Source organism: Podarcis filfolensis, assembly GCF_964270895.1.
Source record: "Podarcis filfolensis genome assembly, chromosome: 13".
In the NCBI taxonomy this organism is placed as follows: domain Eukaryota; kingdom Metazoa; phylum Chordata; class Lepidosauria; order Squamata; family Lacertidae; genus Podarcis; species Podarcis filfolensis.
Genome location: NC_139615.1, coordinates 15804718 through 15825608, shown reverse-complemented (window position 1 = coordinate 15825608; position 20891 = coordinate 15804718). Strand labels below are relative to the sequence as shown.

The 20891-nt window shown below is 46.5% G+C and overlaps 1 protein-coding gene across 1 annotated transcript; it reads right to left on the bottom strand.

The window, feature by feature from the left end:
* Nucleotides 1–63: 63 nt before the first annotated feature.
* LOC310747237 (uncharacterized protein) lies at nt 64–9829 on the bottom strand. The gene is made up of 3 exons (XM_083581577.1): nt 9604–9829; nt 2562–4637; nt 64–1418 (listed from the first exon to the last, which is right to left on the bottom strand). The coding sequence occupies exon 2, from the start codon at nt 4635–4637 to the stop codon at nt 2931–2933; it is 1707 nt and encodes a 568-aa protein (XP_083437703.1). The 5' UTR covers nt 9604–9829; the 3' UTR covers nt 64–1418; nt 2562–2930.
* Between the last annotated feature and the right edge of the window lie 11062 nt (nt 9830–20891).

The following is a 20891-nucleotide window of genomic DNA, read 5'->3' as shown; positions in this document are numbered from 1 at the left end:
GGAGTGTGGTTTGGAACAATGTCAAAACCCACTATTTCAATCAGTTCCGAGTGACAATGTGACTGACACGCAGTAGACCCATCTTTTTATATTGTATAATACTAAAATTCAGGTTACAGTGGTACCTTGGGTTACAGATGCTTCAGGTTACAGTTGCTTCAGGTTACAGACTCCGCTAACCTGGAAGTACAGTATTGATATTGAATACAATTAAACAATAGTTTTAAGCATTCATATCCTGATGATCTGAACCTTTCAAATCTTGCCAATGAAGGTGCAAAAGTGATTTAACAAATGCTCTTCATCTCAAAGAAAACAAAGGCGGCGTTCAGAACGCTGGAATTAATTGCTCTAATCTCTGCTCGTGGTGTTTATCTTGCATACGATTAGTTTGCAGGACCCCTGTGCCAGGACTCCTGGGCTCTCTTTAATAGAAACTGGTTGTTCATCTGTATGGGTACACAGGAGAAGGCCTGGTCCTGAATTAGGGGCCTAAATCAACCCTGGGGTTGATTTGCCTGCCATTATTACAGGCTGGGGTGGGGCACAGTTTCAGGGTGGCGGTTGTTTGTACTTCTTACCTCTTGACTGTGCTTTCAATGAAGTTGTAACTCCTCCCTTTCGCTCAAGTTGGTTAAAGGCTAATTAAACTAATGAGCGTGCTGTGGTTTAAAAAGAAATGAAATTATCCTTCCCTGTGTATGCATTCATTCTGCTCCTTCATCTGAACTTCATCCAAATTACATTCCTTTGATTCCAGATCTTAAGGGATTTCTTGAAGTCATTATAGGTCACTTGCTGCAGGGAAATGGCTCAGGAAGCATCTTGTTTTATTATCTCCTCCCCGCCCCTTTAATTTTATACCACTCTCATCTACCACAAAAATCTCTCTTGACTAATTGGTACTCCCCATTCGTTGAACCAGCATGAGCTGTCACAAATAAGCACTGCACTGAAATGGTACATTTTAAAACAAAAAAGGAAAGAAAGTAAAATAAATACATTGCTAGCATTCTTTACCACCAACAGTAGCACAAGAAAATCAAGCAATGTCTAAACTTGGCAAAGATTTTTCCAACAATAGAAGTGGCGCCCATGAGAGAGGTGCCAGAACTGCGCTCCAGTGTGCTCCGGCTGATAAAACCCCCACTGACCTAGAGAATCTATTGTTTTCTGTATGTAAGAGATTTTATTTTGAACGGAAGAACCTTCAGTCACGTGAGACCCCACCATCTACAGTCTAAACTTCAGACTGCTGCATGGGCTGCTCCCCAGACACACCTTGACAATCTCAGAGAGAACAAGGCCTGGAATAGGAAAACGGAGACTTTTAAGTTAATGTAGAAGTGACAAAATTCCACACTTTGCAGTTTCAGGGTGGCACGTTGGAATTCACCAGACTGAGGCCGTACTCACACCTTACCGTATTTTTCGCTCTATAACACGCACCAGACCATAACACGCACATAGTTTTTAGAGGAGGAAAACAAGAAAAAAAAATTCTGAATGAAACAGTGGATGTATCATTTTTGTGCTTCATGCTGCGGCCACAGACATGTGATTTGACGGTGAGTTTGGGGTAGCCCAATGCAAAGATCCTGAGGATCCATGTGGATTCATGCTTTGTAACCACGTTTTTGCACCACTGCAGCCCCAGGCAACAGTGGGTGCGTGATTTTTTTGGTGCAGGCTGTAGCCATGGACATGCTATGTGATCTGATGGTGAATTTGGGGTGACCCAATGCAAAGATCCTGAGGATCCATGTGGATCCATGCTTTGTAACCACGTTTTTGCACCATTGCAGCCCCAGGCAACAGTGGGTGCGTGATTTTTTGGTGCAGGCTGTAGCCATGGACATGCTATGTGATCTGATGGTGAATTTGGGGTGACCCATTGCAAAGATCCTGAGGATCCATGTGGATCCGTGCTTTGTAACCATGTTTTTGCACCATTGCAGCCCTGTTTTTGCATCAGATCATTGCTATGTGATCTGATGGTGAATTTGGGGTGACTCAATGCAAAGATCCTGAGGATCCATGTGGATCCGTGATTGGAACCATGTTTTAAGTAGGGAGGGAAGGAAAAACATAGAAGCGACAAGGAGAGGGGTGTGCAGAGAAGCAGCTGGCTAAGAATGCAGGAGAGGGGTTTTACCGGAGGGAGGAAAGGCAGGCAAAAGTCCCCCCCCCCCACAAGCCAGCCAGCCAGCTCTCTCTCTTTTTCTCCCCCCCCCCCAACCTGCATGTTGCCTTCGAGTCCCAGACGCACGGAGAGGAATTAGACGCTCTGCTTGCCTGGAGGGGAGGGGTTTTCTCTGCTCTTTGTTCCGTTTGAGCAAACACAGTAAGGAAACAGAAGCGGGTGGGCAGTAAGACCCTGAGGCAGAATGCAGGAAAGCAGCAGCTTTCCTCCCTTCTCCGGACGATTTGATATTTGCCTGATTTTTGCCTTCACTCGCGTTTGTCAGCTCCAGGGACCACACATTCGCTCAATAACACGCACAGACATTTCCCCTTACTTTTTAGGAGAAAAAATCTGCGTGTAATAGAGGGAAAAATACGGTACTTTTAAAGGGTTGTGATACCACTAAACAGTCATGGCTTCCCCCAAAAGAATTATGGGAGCTGTAGTTTGTTAAGGATGCTGAGAGTTGGTAGGAGACCCTCCGTATTCCCCACTCATAGCTGCAATTTACAGAGCAGATTAACAAGCAATCCCTCTTCACTGGGAACTCTGGGAATCATAGCTTTGGGGTGGGAATACAAGTCTCCCAACAACCCTTAGCACCTTCAATAAACTACAGTTCCCAGAATCCTCCTCTGGATTTTTCCTGAGAGGGGACTTCTTCTTGTATGGAGGAACGCTCAGTTCTGATGCGAGCCTGTGATCCGAGGCTTGAGGTGGTTGTCTGGGCCTCTCGCCACCCTTCTCACACCCCCACTTCACGCCCTCTGTTGTTGTCATCCTTCTCCTCCGACTCCTCAGAGCACACTTCTTCGTGGCTTTCCGCTTCCTTCTCCCCGCACATTCTCTGGCAGCTCTCGTTCCAGCACATCCGCAGGTGGAAGTAGCCAGCGCAGGTGATGATGAAAAGGATGGAGGTGAAAACCAGCCCCCACAGCGCCACCCGCTTCTCAGCCCTGCCATTTATGGTGCACTCAATTCTCTGCTGGCACCTGGTAGTCGACGGGGTGCATACCCAATACGCACCCCAGAGCCTGGGCATCTGGAAGATGAAAATGACACAGAGGAAAGAGATCTCCAAGGCAAGGATAAGTCCCACCCAGATATCAAAGAGGGGGACACCACAGATGTTAGTGATCCTGGGCCTCTTCTTCCGCCTAGAAGAAGATTCTTTGTGTCGGTCGTGGTGGTGGGCAGCTTCACACGGCGGGGTCGCGTGACATGGCTCAGCCTCGGTGCATGTGCAGGCCGTGTCTCCATGGTAACACAGCATCGGTCTGGCAGCCATGCCTGGTCCGGATATGACCTGTGCCTGGCCAACGGGTTCGCAGTGGGAGTCTCCAGCCATCCATGGCTGGTTGCACACATTGCCTCCAAAGTTCCCATCACTCCTGCCTGTGGTGTCAAAGGTTACGTGGCGCTGGCCGTGCACCTTACACCCCTGAGCCGGCCTGCGTTTGATGGCCATGTTTGCTTTGTCATCTACCCAGGGATGGGCAGGGACATAGCCCATGCTGCCTTCGGTGTCTGACTTGCATTTGGTGGCCGTGCTGTATTTGCCATCATCATGGATACCTTGGCCGATGTATCTTTTAGGTGTGCCCATAGCATGCCCATCATTAGCCAAACCACCCGATTCTTGAGGGTCGGCGTATCTCCAATGGAGGGGTTCTCTGTGCTCGTCACCTGACCAAGACTGAGGGGGCATTTTGCCTTTGTAAGGTGAGCCGCTAAGGGAGGCCGAGGTGCTCTTGGTGGCCACGTGGCACTGCTCCTTTTCACCGCAATAGGATGCTGCAGTGGTTTGCCTCATGTGACCTTGATGTGCGGCCATTTTGGTTTGCCTAGTGTCCGTTGGACCGTAGCTCACACTGGGGCCATACCCTTCGGCCATGGGAGCCGCATGCCCCCCGTGCCAGTCATCCCAGTGGGTATAGTAAGGGTGGTGGGCATGGTGGCGATGGTGGGCATGGTCGTGGCCATAGTGCCTAGGGAGACCACGGCGCCCAACGTTGTAGATGGTGGATATGTCGGGGACACCACTGTGGGATGCTGTGGCAACAATGGCCAAGCCTTCCCCTTTATCCCTATCCTCTTTCTCTCTCCTCTTCTTCTTCTTCTTCTCCTTGGGGGTGGTGAGCCGCAGGAGCCCTACGAGAAGGATCAACGCGATGAATACCAGCCCCCATGTTGCTGCGATGGAGACGGGAAAATGTTGGTTGTAGCACAGGGCTGTGCAGAAGTCTCGCGACAGGTCGCCTTCGCCCTCGGTGATACTGCAGCTGGTGTCGTCTTTGATCTTGTCCCAGGGGCCGTTGGCGAAGAAGATGGCCATGATGCGGAGGCCCAGCAGGAAGTACCATGGGTTCAAGCCCTCGCAGTCGAGTGCACCGGAGAGGGAGGATAGCAATGGTCGAAAGAGATGGATAAGACCTGAGAGGATGATGGACATCTGTGGAGAGACAGGGGTAGGGGTGGGAAAGGGGAGGTTAGGCCTCAGGCAGGAACCTGCATTGGAATTCTACCCAGGGCCAGCACTGGGATTTGGTACCACTGGGCAATAACTGAGGTACACTCCACAACAGAGGCCCCACTGTCGACCCACAGAGCCTTTAGCCCCCTCCTTGCCCTCACTTCTTGTTCACCTGCCCTATGCAAGCAACCACACAAGCGAAGAGAGGAAGTGGCTGTCTATATCTGCCTTGCCTTCTCCTTCTGAGTGTTAGCCACGTTGGGCTCATGGCAAAAAAATGGGGAGCAGGCACTGTGACATAGAGAAGATGGACTTGCTCGGGGAGGGGTGCCCACAGAAGGCCTCCTGCCCCCCCCCAAATCTAGTCAATGTGCTTGCATTATTTGGGGTGAGCCAAACTGGGCTGTGGGGTGAAGGGGAAAAGCACAGAACTCTCTTCCTCAGCTTCCAGGGTGGACATAGGAAGAGCCTCAGTAGATCAGGCCAAAGGCCCATCTAGTTCTGCAGCTGTCAGACATCAGGGAATCAGCTTCCTCCCCCATGGCCGTAAATGAGCAGATCAAGCAAAAGGAGTTCTTACCAGTTAGTTTCTTTAATAAACACAGCGAAGAACAAAAGAAAGCGTCTACCCAGAATGGAGGTACTCCCAATTAAGGGTCACTCCCCCCTCCATCCCTATTAATCTACTGCACTCCTACGTCTTGTATTCTGGGCTTGTAGCCTCTGTGTTTTCTGTTCTTACATTTTTTGAGCTCTCCATGACTTTGGAGATGGGTGTGTGTGTGGATACTATCCAAAGACTGTGAATCTGTTAACTCTCTCTCTCCCAGTGCTTCTTCTGCTAGCTGTTCCCCATCCAGTACTTCCCAGCTTCTGCTTTCTGAACTATGCCCCTCTGCAAACCACTGTTCTAAATCTATACTGTCCTCCTGCTCCTTGGAAGATTCAGGAGCAGAGCAGGGGGAGGAGGTGGCTCCTACCATTCCTCCTCATTGCAGCCCTCCTCAGCACGGTCCCTGACAGGTGCCTGCTCTCACAGTTGCCACGCAGGACCTGAACGCAACAGCACTTTCCTAATATCATATCCTCCAACATTCCTCAGATGAAAATGGACATTCCACACTCCCTACCAACTGACCCTGCACAACACCCCCTCTTTTTTTTGTCCCATGCCCCGAAGAGCATTTCCTTTTAGAAGTGATACCACCAAGACACAGCACACACGCCCTCCACCGTCCTGAGAAAACTGCTTAATCCTGGTTTTATTTTAGTTTATTCTTTGGTATATTTACAAAAAGAAAAAAACACACCAATAAATAAATTTTAGAAAGGGGTGAGATTAGATGCCGATGCACAAAACATTTTTTTAATATATATTTTTAAATCAAGACTCCTCGCAGTCCGCTCCATTCCCCCCTGGCTGTCATGCGGCAGCTTCTCCTCCTCCTCACCTGCTCTCTGAGCTGCCAAAGGAAGGCCGGCAAGCAGTGGCCATGAAGAGGCAACAGGATGCTCCCTTGCACTACCACAGCACCGGCTCATCCTCCTCTCTGAGCTCTGTGCTGGTGGGGCAAATAAGGACATTGCAGTATCAAATCAGAAACCGGGATGGCTTTTGTAATTCCGGGACTGTCCCTGGAAAATCAGGACACTTTGTTTGCAATTTGTGATTCCCAGGAACTAGTGCTCAGAGGCTTATTGCTGGCTTGTCGTCACTGACAGCCTTATCTTACATGCAACCCAATTTGCGCGTGCGGAGGTTAGATGACTTGCACCAAGCAGGAGTTATGCCACACTTTCCAAAGCATTTCCCCAAAGCTTTCCTGGTTGGAAGAAGTCCAAACATTTGGGAAAGTGGTTTCTTTGTGCAAAACTTCCTGACCAATTGCAACTGGGCAACCTGAACTGGCAGGTATGTGATCGAATCCCAACCGAAAACTGTGGCGGTCTGGAAGTGCCCTGTTTAAGCCTTACCTGCCAGGTTCGCTAATGCCTGGCTTTCTGTCTCCAGTCTTCTGCTCCTTTCCAGAGTGAAACCTCAGTAAACAACCCAGGCTTGGGGAAACCTTTTCTGGAGCATACCAGCCCCGTAATCCTGCAGTGATTCAAGCTTGATAACCTCTGGTCCAGCCAGCACTGGACTTCCCTTCCTCCCCTCTTCCGCAACTTCCATTTCCTATTGACTTTCACGGTCATCCTCTTTTGTCCACTCCTTTCTTCATGCCTGTTCCATCATCAGTTTCTTTCCTTCTGTCTCCTTCTCCCCCTTTCTCTGATTTGCCCACAGCTAAGGCCAACCTTTCACGAGGTCTTGAGGCCTTGTTCAGGCATTAGTCCCTGCCTTCCTCTGCTCCGCTTGAAGCGGGTCACTTGGCCCAGATTGCAGGGCTAGGCCTGTTTACTTCCTTCAACATTAGCATGACAGCTGCTAGCAGAATATTCCTTTGTCAGGCAGATTGCTGGTTTGTAGTCCAGGATGGTTGCTTGATGTTTCCTTCATGGGAACTAATAGTTAGGAGATGATCTCTTGACGGTTGGGAATACCTCTCTGACTCTTGAAATTGCTGGATGGGTTTCAGTCACACACTTTCAAACTCAGGTTGTGCAATTTTTGTCGATTCTGAGGCTTTGCTCAGCAGACCCACTTCCCCCAAAAGCTCAGAGTTTTTGTGATAAGCAAAACTATTGGGAAATGCACTGGGAAATGTAGGGTGACACTTCCTTTGAAGGAATGCCATCTAACCACTCCACAAGCAAATCAGAATGAATATTCATTAAATAGCTTCTAGCTGCATATACCCTATACATTTAAATAACGTGACACCACTCCCCACCTACCAAATAATCCCGGGAGCTGTAGTTTGTTATGGGAGCTAGGATTTGTAGATCTGTGACGGTACAGACTACAATTCCCAGGATTCCTTTGGGGTGCGTGCTTTAAAGATATGGTGTGCATGCAGCTGTTGCCTAATCTCCCTGCAAACAAATCAGGATACATGCTCAGTGTGCAGCTCACCGGGCAGTGCCCTTTGTTTCTGAATGAAAGATGGGAACACAGAGAGGGAGTTGTGTTGTGTTGAGTTGACTGAAGCTTAGGGTATTGGATCTGTCTCTCTCTCTAGAGATCTGATATAGGTACTGGATCTGCTGCTATATAGGTGAGCCTCTTTTCCTTTGTGTGTGCTTTCTATGCATATTTCTATGTAATATACATGGAGCAGACCTAAGGCTCCATATGAATTTAAAGCAGCATCCAGACACCTATGGTTTCCCTCCCGCAAGGACTGCAGGTTCTTAAAGGTGTCCAGAGTTGTTAGGTGACCCCCTACGCCCCCCCCCCAGAGGTACAATCCTCAGAGAGGTTTAACAGCCAATCCCTCTTCCCTAGAAGCTCTGGCAAATGTATACAGTTGTACCTCGGGTTAAGTACTTAATTCGTTCCGGAGGTCCGTACTTAACCTAAAACTGTTCTTAACCTGAAGCACTACTTTAGCTAATGGGGCCTCCTGCTGCTGCCGCGCCGGTGGAGCACAATTTCTGTTCTCATCCTGAAGCAAAGTTCTTAACCTGAAGCAATATTTCTGGGTTAGCGGAGTCTGTAACCTGAAGCGTATGTAACCTGAAGCGTATGTAACCTGAAGCGTATGTAACCCGAGGTACCACTGTACGGTTCTCCTAACAATTCTTACCACCCTTAACAAAGTACACTTCCCAGTATTCTTTGGGGAAAGCCATGACAGTTTAAAGTGGTATGATATTGCTTTAAATGTCTAGTGCGGGTGCCAGTGCCTCTGTGGCCCCCTCCTATCAACAGGAAGCAAGACGTGGTAGAACTGTCTCTGGAAGTTTCCTTCTCTCTTACGTTTCTTTGGTGGGACATTTTCACAGCCCCCATATTCCTTCCTTCTGACTTGCCTCTCCTCACATGTTTTCACTCATCTAATCCCAACAGTGGAATCTTTCAGCCACTAACATATTGTTATGGGTTTCTAGGTGCCAGGCTCCCCTAATTCCCTGGGTCCAGTAGGTGTTAGAATTCAGTCAAGGCTTGGGGAGCTAAACTGGATGCTAGACTGCTAAACCTTGGACCCAGCTCACAATGTCCAGGAGATCGCCTGGGAGATGAGCCATTAGGAGGAAAGGTAATGGGCCTTTAAGAAAGCCAAGGAGAGGGGGCTCTGTGCCAGACTCAGCTGAGAGTCAACTTAGAAGATAAAGCCGGTGTTTGAAGCAGAGATTTGAGAGTTGTCTGTGATGTGACCTAGAGTGATGTGCATGTTGATAAAGGCGGCAAGCTGGAGAGAGGGTCGGAGCATATGGCTCCCCCCGAAGAATCCTGGGAACTGTACTTGGCCACTCACAGAACTGCAACTCCCAGCACCATAACAAACTGCAGTTCCCAGGAATCTCCTAGCAGTGCTTGAGCTATAACATAGAACACAACTACTTTATAAGATGACCACCCCGCTGCCAGCTGCACTGGGCTTTGGTTAAAACTCTGCTTCTCTCCCCTTCCAGCAAACATGGGGCCAATGCATTCCAAAATTCTACTTTACACTAATGTGGCGTCTTGTCTGGCGGTACATATGTTTGCTTATTTTTGTGAGATTTTTCTTTTAGTACTATTGGTTTTTTTTAAATGCTTTGATTTCTAATCCGCCTTCATTTTAAACAATCAGTTAATAAATGCGGTGGAATTCTCCTAAGCTGTGAACTGCTGCCTTCAAGGCTCTCTCATCCTCTGGTACCTTCCTACCACATGACGTATTGTCCCAAGGTTCTGAGTTTTCTTGCGCGAAGTGACTTAACCTGCCATGGAGTCGCCCCCTTGGCAAGTTACTTCTTTCGTTTTATTTCTCAGAGAACAAAACCATTGGGCCAAGTTAGCTCCTTGTCCCTGTTAGCCAATAAATGTACGTACCCCTGTTCACTCTCCTCTCCGTACCTGATAACTTGGCTACGTGGGTTTCCCCTTCTTCTTTCATCCGTCCTGCTTTGGAGTCCAGACCCTCTTGCCAAACCACAGCTGATCCTGAATCCTGCAGTGTATATCCTAGTTTGGAGGCAGCCAAACAACCCGCCAGTCAGACCGAGAGCACAGGTGAAGACACCGACAACGTGTGGCAGGGCCCAACAATATATTGAGTCACTCCCTGCTCACTTGGATTCCTGCCCTGGCCAGGCAGCCTCACTTCTGCTGCCAAGAAATTCCACAACCGCCCACAGGGCATTTCGGGCTGCTGTGGCAAAACAAAGGCTTGTCCCGATCATTAGTGTGATTAATGCTTCTGCACAGAGGAGACCGCATCCGAGGATATTTTGCAAAGGTTCCTGTTGCATACACAGAGAAAGCCCCGAGACTCTGCCCCTAAAACCGCAAATGTGGGAAAAGCTGACAGCTCCCGATTTTCCTAAAGATAATGGGAAAGAACCATCCGTCTCCCAGATTATCCAATTTTCTCTGACTCACGCGCAAACCCGCCTCTTTTGCAAACTTAGAATGACAATGAGAGCCTTTTGCAGCCTGTAGCAAAGCACCAAACACCTTCCTCATGCTAGGACCAATCCTTTTTTTAGATGGTTCACCACACGTACCCTCTCATATTCCTCAGATGAAAATAGAGACATTGCTCACTCCCCACCAACTGACCCTCCTCAACCCACTTTTTTTGTCCCCCAACTGCAGAGCACTTCCTGTCAGAAGAAGGGCAAGTGCCGCCACCACTATGCCAGTGGGACACAGCCCACACATCCTCCATCGTCCTGAGAAAACCCCTAAATCCATCTTATGTTTTATGCTATTCTTTGGTAGATTTACACACACCAATAACTAAATGTTAGAAATGGGCAAGATTAGGTTTCCAGCTACGTCACAAGTCGATGGCGGTAACTCCTCGCTGCTCTCTGCGGGCAGTGAGGAGGTTCAGGCAGGGGAAAGCCAGGATTTATGATGCAAAAGTCCTGGCAATGTTCCCCAGTGGGGTCTGGGGAGCTCGCTGCATCCCGCTGCACCACTCAAGCCCGTGTCTGTCATGGGCCAGGAGTCAGCTTCACCTGCTGAGCAGCCGCCTGAAGGAGCAGGAAGTGAAGTGACTCCATCAGCCTTCTTGCTCCTGATGAGAACCTGCTGGCTCCAGCTTTTTAAAGCAGAGTTTCCAGCCTCGGTCAGTTGCTGGAAATGACATTCGTTGTTCCTGACCAGACCTTGCTGCTTCTTACTTCTCGTGACCACAGACCCTCGGCTTTCTTGACCCCCGTATCGTCTGACTACATGAACTGAGATACTCCTGACCTTAGGAAAGGACTGGACCTTTTTTGCGGACTCTGCCTCCAGGCAAGTTCCCCTCTGAGACTTGGCTGGTTGGCTGGCTTCCCCCTCCACTGAGCTCCCCTCACACAGAGAGCCAGTGTGGTGTTGTGGTTAAGAGCGATAGACTCGTAATCTGGGGAACCGGGTTCGCTTCCCCGCTCCTCCACCTGCAGCTGCTGGGTGACCTTGGGCTAGTCACACTTCTCTGAAGTCTCTCAGCCTCACTCACCTCACAGAGTGTTTGTTGTGGGGGAGGAAGGGAAAGGAGAATGTTAGCCACTTTGAGACTCCTTCGGGGGAGTGATAAAGCGGGATATCAGATCCAAACTCTTCTTCTTCTTCTCTGCCGTGGCTGGCAGAACAGGACTATGACAGTGTCTGCCAACTTGAAAGGCAGAGTGAGTGCGACCTGGGAGTGTGTCCCTGACATGGATGAACCTCTGTCTCAGGCATGATTTGTGGTTGGTTCCTCAATAATTTGGACAATTGGCATTAATCAAGAGGTGCTCCTGGACCAACAAGGTTTTACTATGCCTTCCTCATTCGACCAAGGTTGAATGCAATTTCTTTAAAATTATTCAGGGACTGGACTAGGAGTGCTGTTGGAAGAATGGAGTGGGGGTGGGGAATGAACTGCTGCCGAACAGATGCGGTGAATGAAGCCGAATTTGAGAAAAGATATTGCTTTTAACTGTGCGCCGAGGAAGAACTCCAAAGTGGAACTTTAATGGTGGAGTTTGGATATGCACTCTGAATTTATGGCTGCAGCTCGTACGCTAGTCTGTAAACAGAGGAAGGAATGGAATGTGACCTTCTACCATCCATATAAACCCTGCAACGAACCGAACAATGGAAGATAGTAATTAACTCTCCCAGCACACGAGGTCCGGAACAACAATGAAATGGATTATTTATAAGATGTAACGGAGGTGTTGTTTGTAAGGTGAAAAAAGTGGCCAGCTGGAAGAATGGTTTAACAGCAAGTGAAGGATGTCAACTGGACTCTAAATAAGAAATGATACGGCTATGCGAGGAAATGATGATGATCGTATGTTTGGAAAAGGGATGGGAAACCTCATTTTTAAGAAACTGTATTAAATTCATTTGGTTCAATCTGTAATAATTTGGGGAAATAAATAATTTGGGGGGGAAAGAAACGAAATGGGCAAGATTAGATGGGGATTCACAAAGCATTTTACGTATTTAAAAAACAAGATTTTGCTCCTCATTTCTTCCCACCCAGGGCGACCGTGACCTCTGCCTGCCCCTCAGTGTCACATGGCGTGTTGGGGGGAGGGCCTTGGCGGCCACAGTCTCCCCTCCTCCTCACCTGCTCTTCAGCAGCTGCTATGAGCTGCCCAAGGGACGATGCGGCAGTCATGCAGAGGCCATGGAGAGGCAATGGGATGGTCCCTTGCTGCTGTCACCACTCAGAACAACCACTGGCTCATCCTGATCCCTGAGCTTGGCAGTGGCAGCACTGGCGGGGAAAATCAGGACATTCTGGGATCAAATCAGAAGCCAGAGCGGCCTTCATAATTCCGGGATTGTCCCTGGGGAATTGGGACACTTTGAGGGTTCAGGCACCCATGCTTCACAGCAATGCCTGTCTCCCTCAGTTTTGCCAAAGAAGCCTGCTTCTCCTTGCCCAACAGTAGGGCTGGGCCTGTCGATCATCATAGTGTCCCATTGTCTTTTCTATGCCAGCAGCTACTTGGGGCTTGCTTCAGGTTTCAGGGGGCTTTGGGCAATGTGATTTTGGGTGGATCCCTCCTCCATTGGTAGACTCTGGTAGCCTTTACCTGACAGCTGAAGGTGGCAGCAGTGTTCTGGGTCGCTTTGCAGAGGGCCCTCCAAACCCTCCAATGAAAAGAGGGATGTCCTCCCATACCCTAGGGACACTTGGAGGGTCTGTAGTTTAAGCGTTGCTCAGAACTCTGTGAGGGGCAACTACAGTGCCCATAATTCTTTGAGGGAAAGAGTGTACCTCAGACTTGCTTTAAAGGTATAGTGGGTATGCATTTCCATCAGAGGTAATGCAGGCAGGCAGACACAAAGGGCACCAAAAGTAAAGAATAGGGGGACTGCATCAACACCCATCTCTTCCCACAACGTTGAAAACTTGCTTATTTAAGCAGGCCTTGAGGGTGGTTCCAGACAGGGACTTAATGTTGGAAGTGGATCATTCAGCTATCAGAAACAGGTTGTTAGAATCAGTTTTTTGTTTGTTTTTAAAGGATCTCTGCAGAGGAATTTGAATTAAACAGGGGGATGGAAATACAGGCTAACATTTTATGACATCATGAGGCAGCTGCAAAAATTGCACATGAATGAGGAGCACTGATCCCATAAATGAACACTCGCCTGGAAGCACACCAAACCCACCCGAGGGATGAGGGAGCCTGTGGTTCTCCACGTGTTGTTGGACTCCAACTCCCATCAGCCTCTGCTAGCATGGCCAGTAGTCAGGGATGATGGGAGTTGTAGTCCAACAAAAACATCTGACGAACCACAGGTCCCCCCCCCCTTGGTTTAGGGAGATCCCTGTCCTGTGGAACCTTTTGAATCCATTTTTAATTATGCTGTTGCTATTTGGCAAGATTGTTTCTTTTCGTCTCACATTTTTATTTTTCATACTCATCGGCTGCTGTGGTTGTTAATGTTCTTGAACACAATGCAAATTAAGTAGATAAAAGTCTTTTTCTCCAGCGGTGAGAGGAAAGCACTTTATTAAACTGGTGTTCAAAGGTCTGCCGCTTCTAGCGCTGCAGGTAAGTTATATAGGCCACCCTGACTACTAGCGATTGTGAATTTGCCTAATCCCCATGTAGAGGCCGTCCCAAGCTGACAGCCATCATCACATCTTGTGGTAGGGAGTGTGCAGTGTGGGAAAGGCGAATTTCAATTCACCTTTATTGGATCATCCAGGAGTCTAGTATTATGAGAGAGGAAGAAAAACTTCTCTGCATTGATTTCCTCTCTATACTATGTTTATTCACACACAATCGACCACACTATGCATAACTTCAAACACCTCTATCATGTCCCCTCCTGCCATTTTAAAACTCCCTTTTCTCATAGATCCCAACCTCCATTTTGATTGCTTTTTTCCTGCACCTTTTCCAGTATATTTTTTGAGGCAGGCGACCAGAACCCGGTATTCCAAGTACAGTTGCACCATAGATTTGTACACTCATTCTGGCAGATTTATTTTTAATCCCTTGGTTGATGATTCCTGACATGGAACCCACCCATTTCACAGTTGCTGCACACTGAGTCAATGTTTTGGTTGAGATATTCATCATGACCTGAACATCCCTTTCCTGATCTGTCACTGTCAGCGATGCATATGTGGAGTTAGGCTTCCTACACTGCCCCACGTTCATGACTTGACACTAGATATTTGAGTCAGTTTGTATTTAAAGGTGAACCTTCACACGCCACGCTTGCCAGAACCATACATGGACCAACAAACAGCCATCCTTCAAAATGTGCAACGTTCTGAATTTTGCAATGCAGTTCCCCAGCCAAGTCATGTGTGCAAAATGCATACATTTGGGCAATTTTTACTTTAAAATGCATATATTAGCTGTGCCAGATTAAACCCTGTGGAGGTTCCTAGGCAGCTGAAATCTCAGGCCCCCCCTCGTGCATCACTCTAGTGGGATAACATTGAACTAAGAAAGCTTGGTTTTAGTTTTCTTTCTTTCTTGCTTTTTGCAAATAAATTTTTATTGTTTTAAACATGTAATTCTTTTTCCAACAATCCTTATTGTCACATTATAATCCCTTTGACTCTGCCGAGTCCTGACGTCCCTCCCTCCCGACGGTATATACGGTACATCACATACTTTTTGCGTATATTATTGTCATAACTCTACTGTTTTACATTGGAGGTGTCATTCCACTCCTGCTTGTGTCTTAATATTTTTGTTGTTCTCCTTTATATATTCAATAAATTTATTCCAATTGTTATTGTATCTCTGGTCATCTTGGTCCCGGATCCTTCATGTCAATTTGGCAAGTTCTGCAAAATCTATCATCTTCACCTGCCACTCCTGGATGGTTGGTAAATCTTGTGTTTTCCATCTTTGGGCCAGTAAAGTTGTTGCGGCAGCTGTGGCGTATGCATGAACAAGTTCTGGTCTTTTATTTTAATTTCTTTTCCCACCAGACCTAGCAAAAATGCCTCTGGTCTTTTAGGGAAAGTATACTTAAATATCTTTTTAAGTTCATTATAGATTAACTCCCAGAATCTTTTTACCTTGCCACAAGTCCACCACATATGAAAGTAATCTCCGTCTATTTCCCTACATTTCCAACATTTCCAGTCTCTTTTCCCATACATTTTAGCCAATTTTATTGGCGTCAAATGCCATCTATACATCATTTTTAATACATTTTCCTTTAAAGCCATACATCCTGTAAATCTCAAACCAACATTCCATAATTTTATCCATGCTTCCAGCTCAATATTGGGCACAACAACAAGGTTTTAGTTTTCTTTCAAGATCAAATCAATATTATTTTGATCCGCTGTTGTGGAGAACCCAAAAGGCCCATAGGCTGGTGCCTACTCTGCCTATTTGGTAATCTGGTATTGTGCATTAGTGAAAACAACATAAAATGCATTAAGGAACTCCCTGTCCCCCAAAATGTGTATATTAAGGTGAAATTTCCTAAGCTTTATGAAGACTTTTTTTTAAAAAGCCACCCCAAAGAAATATGGAAAAGTGCAGAACTGAACTTAAGGTTTTCAAAATGAAAAACTGAAACCAACAGATTTCCCCCATCCCTGCTTCACATTTTTTTTACACTGAACCACATTTGTAATTTTTATGCCTGTTCCTCTAGTCTGGGGGCGGATCCTTCTGGACTTCTTCACGGTTACATTTTGCTTTTACTATTGTGTCATCGGCATCCTTGGCTGTCTCGCTGCTCACTCCTGTCTGCAGTTCATGGATGAGCAAGTTCAAAAGTTCTGGTCCCAAAATAGAAGTCCTTTGCAGGGATGGGGAGCACGTCTTTCATCCGCCCACTGTGTGAACTGTTTAGTCTCTCTGCTTCCAGATGACCTGTTTATTGAGCATTTGCCCTGATTTGTTTGCTGGGAGAGTAGACGAAGTTGCATCAAGCAAAAGCCGTCTCACTCTTTCTAGTGCATTTCCTCATCACTTTCCTTGTCGCGAAACATAGAGGAGGCAGGGGAAGCAATTTTCTTGTTCAAGGGTTTCCGATCGATCTGAATTTGCCACTTTGTGAATGAATCCCTCATGAAAATCACAGCAGTCTGCAATCTTCCCCTGCACTTTAATTGGTTATCAACAGGCCCCTCCTCTTATCCCACTGTGAAGTTGGCACAGTTGTCCTTTAGCGAAGGACTACATCGAAAGCTTTTTGAAAGTCAAAATACATGCTGTCTTATCAGATCACTCCAATCACATGCTTATTTATTCTCAAAAACATTTAGTGAAACAGGACTTACCCTTCCCATGGCGATCCTTCTTCAACGAGTCTTATTTTCTTCTGTAGGCTGGAACAATGTCACTGATAATAATGCTTTCTGCCAGCTTTTCCAGAACAGAGGTCGAGCCAGCTAGCCTGCAGTTTCATGGCTCTCCCCAAACCCCTTGTGTTTAAAATGGTTTCCCATCGGCTACTTCCCATTCATCAGCTACGGAGCTTCAGATCCTCCATCTGGAGATGCTGAGGAACAATTTTTTTATGCATACAAAGCTGTGGCTCATCAGCTAATCCCAGCCGCTGCATCCCCTGCAGCAAGGGAGACGAGGACATCCCAGGTTAAATAAGATGAAGATGCAGGAACAGGATGCACGAGGCACCGGCCCTTCCTGTCCCATCTGCATCTATGCCACATCTTACGTTAAGATTATGTTTTTATTAATGGAAGAGGCAAAGGATGGTTAAATGTATGTATGTGATTTTTAAAGCTTACCCCGCCTTTGCCCTCAACATAGCCTCCTGGGCAGTTTGCATGCTGTGCATTGTTCATCAACAAGAATAAACAAGGAGAGCTGCCCTTAGCAACAGATTAAGCAAGGCTTAATGCTGAACACCATTGTGATGAGCAGGTATTGGTTAGCATTAAAAGTCCAGGCAAACAGGATGGACTGGCACCTGTAGTATAGGAAATGCATCAGCAGGCAAAGGCAGTAGCTCTTTTGGGACTCTGTTCCACAACAGTTGAAAAAGCCCCCTCTTCCTATTAGTCGTTTGCCTAATCTCTGAAGGTGGAGGCATCTAGAGTAGGGCTTCAGAAGTATATCTCAGTTGATGGGCAAGCTCATCTGAGGCAACATGGTCCTCCTGTAGAGCTATGGTCTATCTGAGGCGATTCGTGCCCCCATTGCTGTTGCTATTTCAGTTTATTACCCATACTACGCCATCAGGTCCCAGGACGGGTTACAACAATGTAAAATCTGGGTGGCGCTGTGGGTTAAACCACAGAGCCTAAGACTTGCCGATCAGAAGGTTGGCGGTTCAAATCCCCGCAACGGGGTGAGCTCCCATTGCTCGGTCCCAGCTCCTTGGCAACCTAGCAGTTCGAAAGCACGAAGTGCAAGTAAATAAATAGATACCACTCCAGTGGGAAGGTAAACGGTGTTTCCATGTGCTGCTCTGGTTCACCAGAAGCGGCTTAGTCGTGCTGGCCACATGACCCGGAAGCTGTATGCTGGCTCCCTTGGCCAGTAAAGCGAGATGAGCGCCACAACCCCAGAGTCGTTCACGACTGGACCTAACAGTCAGGGGTCCCTTTACCTTACAGAGAAAACAATTAAAACAAATTACAGTCACAGGAATAGAGTAGGTCCTGAAAATGCCTATCTGAGAATACATACCGGTAGTATGTTCCTCCTTTGCAATTTAATCACAAGAGCCTGCCATAAGTATTATTTATTGCTGCCCACTCTGTAAACAATGCAAATGTACAATGCAGTCCTGCATATGCCTACTCATTGGCACGCAGACAGTTGAGCAGGTGGATCCAGGCCTCCAACAGAGATCTCAACACACCTATATGTGACAAACTGGAAGCAGGTGATCATGAAACAGTCCTAGTATTTTTAGTTCGGGAGCAGCTACAGAGGCTCTGAATCAGCCCCATCCAACCCTCAATGCTCCGATCGAATCTGGACACGGCTACAACCACACACCTCAATCCCTGTGGCTACTTTAAAGGAAAACACAAAATGTCAGGAGATCTGATCAGAGATCTCCCTTACACATCACCTGTATTTTGGCCTTTCCTGCTTTCACTGCTCGGCCTGCCTTGTGCAACCTTTGAGTCGGCTTGCTTTCAGTTGGCGTTGCGACAAAGCAAATGTTAATCCACACTTTCCAGTGCATTTCACTACCGCTTTCCAAGAAGGAAAAAGTGCCAGATCTTTTTGGGGGTCAGTGTGTTTGTTTCACAAGAGCTCCAAACCAGCTTGAGTTGCACAGCCTGGATTTGCAGGGGTGTGACGGAATACCACCACAAAACAGTGACCCAAATACACAAGCTTTTTAAACAGGCAGGAAACAGAGGGAGGAGCAAAGATCTGGAGGAAAGATTCTAGGGTTCTTGTTTTTCTAGGGTTGTTTTAATCAACAAGATCAAGAGTAAAACAGGCTTCTTCTTATTTTATCCTGAGCTTGTTTTTGCTTTTAATTATTCCTCCTAGGAATTCCATCTTTGAGTTTTAATCTGTCTCTTGATCTTTCTGTAATAACGCCAGAGATCATTAACATGTTAAAAGCCTAGCTATGCAGCTTATGTCTGGCCCCATCTCTAACATACACAGATAAATATCTATATCTTCCAACCAACAAAGTGCAGAAACATTTTACAAACTTGATTGGGTTCCTGGATAATCTTTTTTTTGGGGGGGGGTGCAGTAAATTACACCACCTCCTTTATATAAATAGAGGAAGGTGGTGAAGTATAGCAGAGCTGTAAGTGGACACAAGCAATCACAATAATAGAGAATAATATTAAAACAATACTGTTTAAAAGCCACACCTGATGAGTCCAGTCACATCATGATATCTTGCAGAATGATATTGTTTTGAAAACACAAGGTGTTGTCCATGTCTGGTAAAGGTAAAGGACCCCTGGTCCAATCAAAGGTGACTATGGTGCTCATCCCGCTTTCAGGCTGAGGGAGTCGGCGTTTGTCCACAGGCATGTGGCTAGCATGACTAAACTTCTTCTGGCACAACAGTACACTGTGACAGAAACCAGAACGCATGGAAACGCCGTTTACCTTCCTGCCGCAGCGGTACCTATTTATCTACTTGCACTGGCATGCTTTCGAACTGCTAGGTTGGCAGGAGCAGGGACTGAGCAAAGGGGGCTAACCTTGTCACGGGGATTCGAACCGCTGACCTTCTGAGGCTCAATTCATCTCTGTAATGGCAGTGTAAACAAGGAGCAACACTATCGCACCTATACTGGAAAAAACTTCAGCTGCAGCAACCTGGAGGATTCTACCTGAATGCCAAAATATGAGGAGTGTTGCAATGAAGGGTTTATTGTGTGAAATCAGTGCTTTGAGAGTTGTGGAAAAGAAGGAGAAGAAATCCCCACATTGGTGGGAAAGAACTTGAAAAGAAGCTGGTGTTGAGAGAAGCAATTGAGAAAAATAAAAGTAGACATAGGTGTATTTTTCCACTGACTCTCCTGCAGTGGTACACTGATGAAATATGATCATTCCCCTCTGTCCTAAGGCACCGAGAAAGTCATGTGACAGGTGAGCCACCACTTACTGTGGATTGTGCGACAGAATGTAGTAGTGCCATTTCCTTGGACAACAGCCAATCATATTTGGCCAACGCCCTCCCCACATTTTGCAGATGCTGCCCTTTACACCAGCTGAGCAAATTGATGACAGGCGTCATCAATATCTGAAGCAATGGCGCTGTTATAGGAACATGTATCCCTTTGCCGATGACCTGGTCATAACGGTGGAAGAGCCTTCGGAAAGTATGAAAAACATACTTATTGAGGTGGAGAGATTTGGCCAAGTGGCAGGATTTATATTGAATAAGAAAAAGACCAAAATAATTGCTAAGAATATGGATCCAGACAAGATAGAAATAATACAACAACAAGTAGGTATAGAGGTGGTGAAAAAAGTGAAATAGTTGGGTATTTGGATAACCCCCAAGAATATAGATTTATATCAGAATAATTATATACCAATGTGGAACGGGATAAAGAAAGATCTGGAAGTGTGGGGACGAATGAAATTGTCATTCTGGGGGAGGATCTCAACGATAAAGATGAGCGTGCTGCCAAAGTTATTATTTTTATATCAAACGATTCCAATAATCAAGGGGACTGGGATTTTTAAAGAATGGCAAAGAGTGATTTCAAGGTATATCTGGCAGGGTAAGAAGCCAAGAATTCAGTTTAAGTTACTAACTGATGCAAAAGAAAGAGGAGGCTTCGCCTTGCCAGACTTGAAATTGTACTATGAAGCCTCATGTCTCTGTTGGTTAAAGGAATGGATAAAATTAGAAAATACAGAGTTGTTAGACCTAGAAGGATTTGATAACAGATTTGGATGGCACGCGTATCTATGGGCTGAAAAGAAGAAAATCCATAAAGGTTTTGAGAACCACATTTTCCGAAGATCGTTGATAGAAATATGGGATAGGTATAAAAACCTACTTGAAGTAAAAACTCCACACTGGTTGTCTCCTTTAGAGGTTATGAGTGTTAAAAAAAATAACATGAGAAAGAATTGGATTGCATATGGAAATTTTATTGTTAAAGAAGGGGGGAAATGGAAAATGAAACCCTATGAAGAAGTGAAAGAGTCGGTATATGACTGGTTGCACTATTTTCAAATAAATGAAATGTTTAAAAAAGATTTTAAAGAATATGGATATGCAGAGAAAGATTCTAAATTTCAAAT

Coding starts and splice junctions, on each gene's coding strand:
- LOC310747237 (XM_083581577.1), bottom strand. CDS start 4,637: ATGTCCATCATCCTCTCAGGTCTTATCCATCTCTTTCGACCATTGCTA.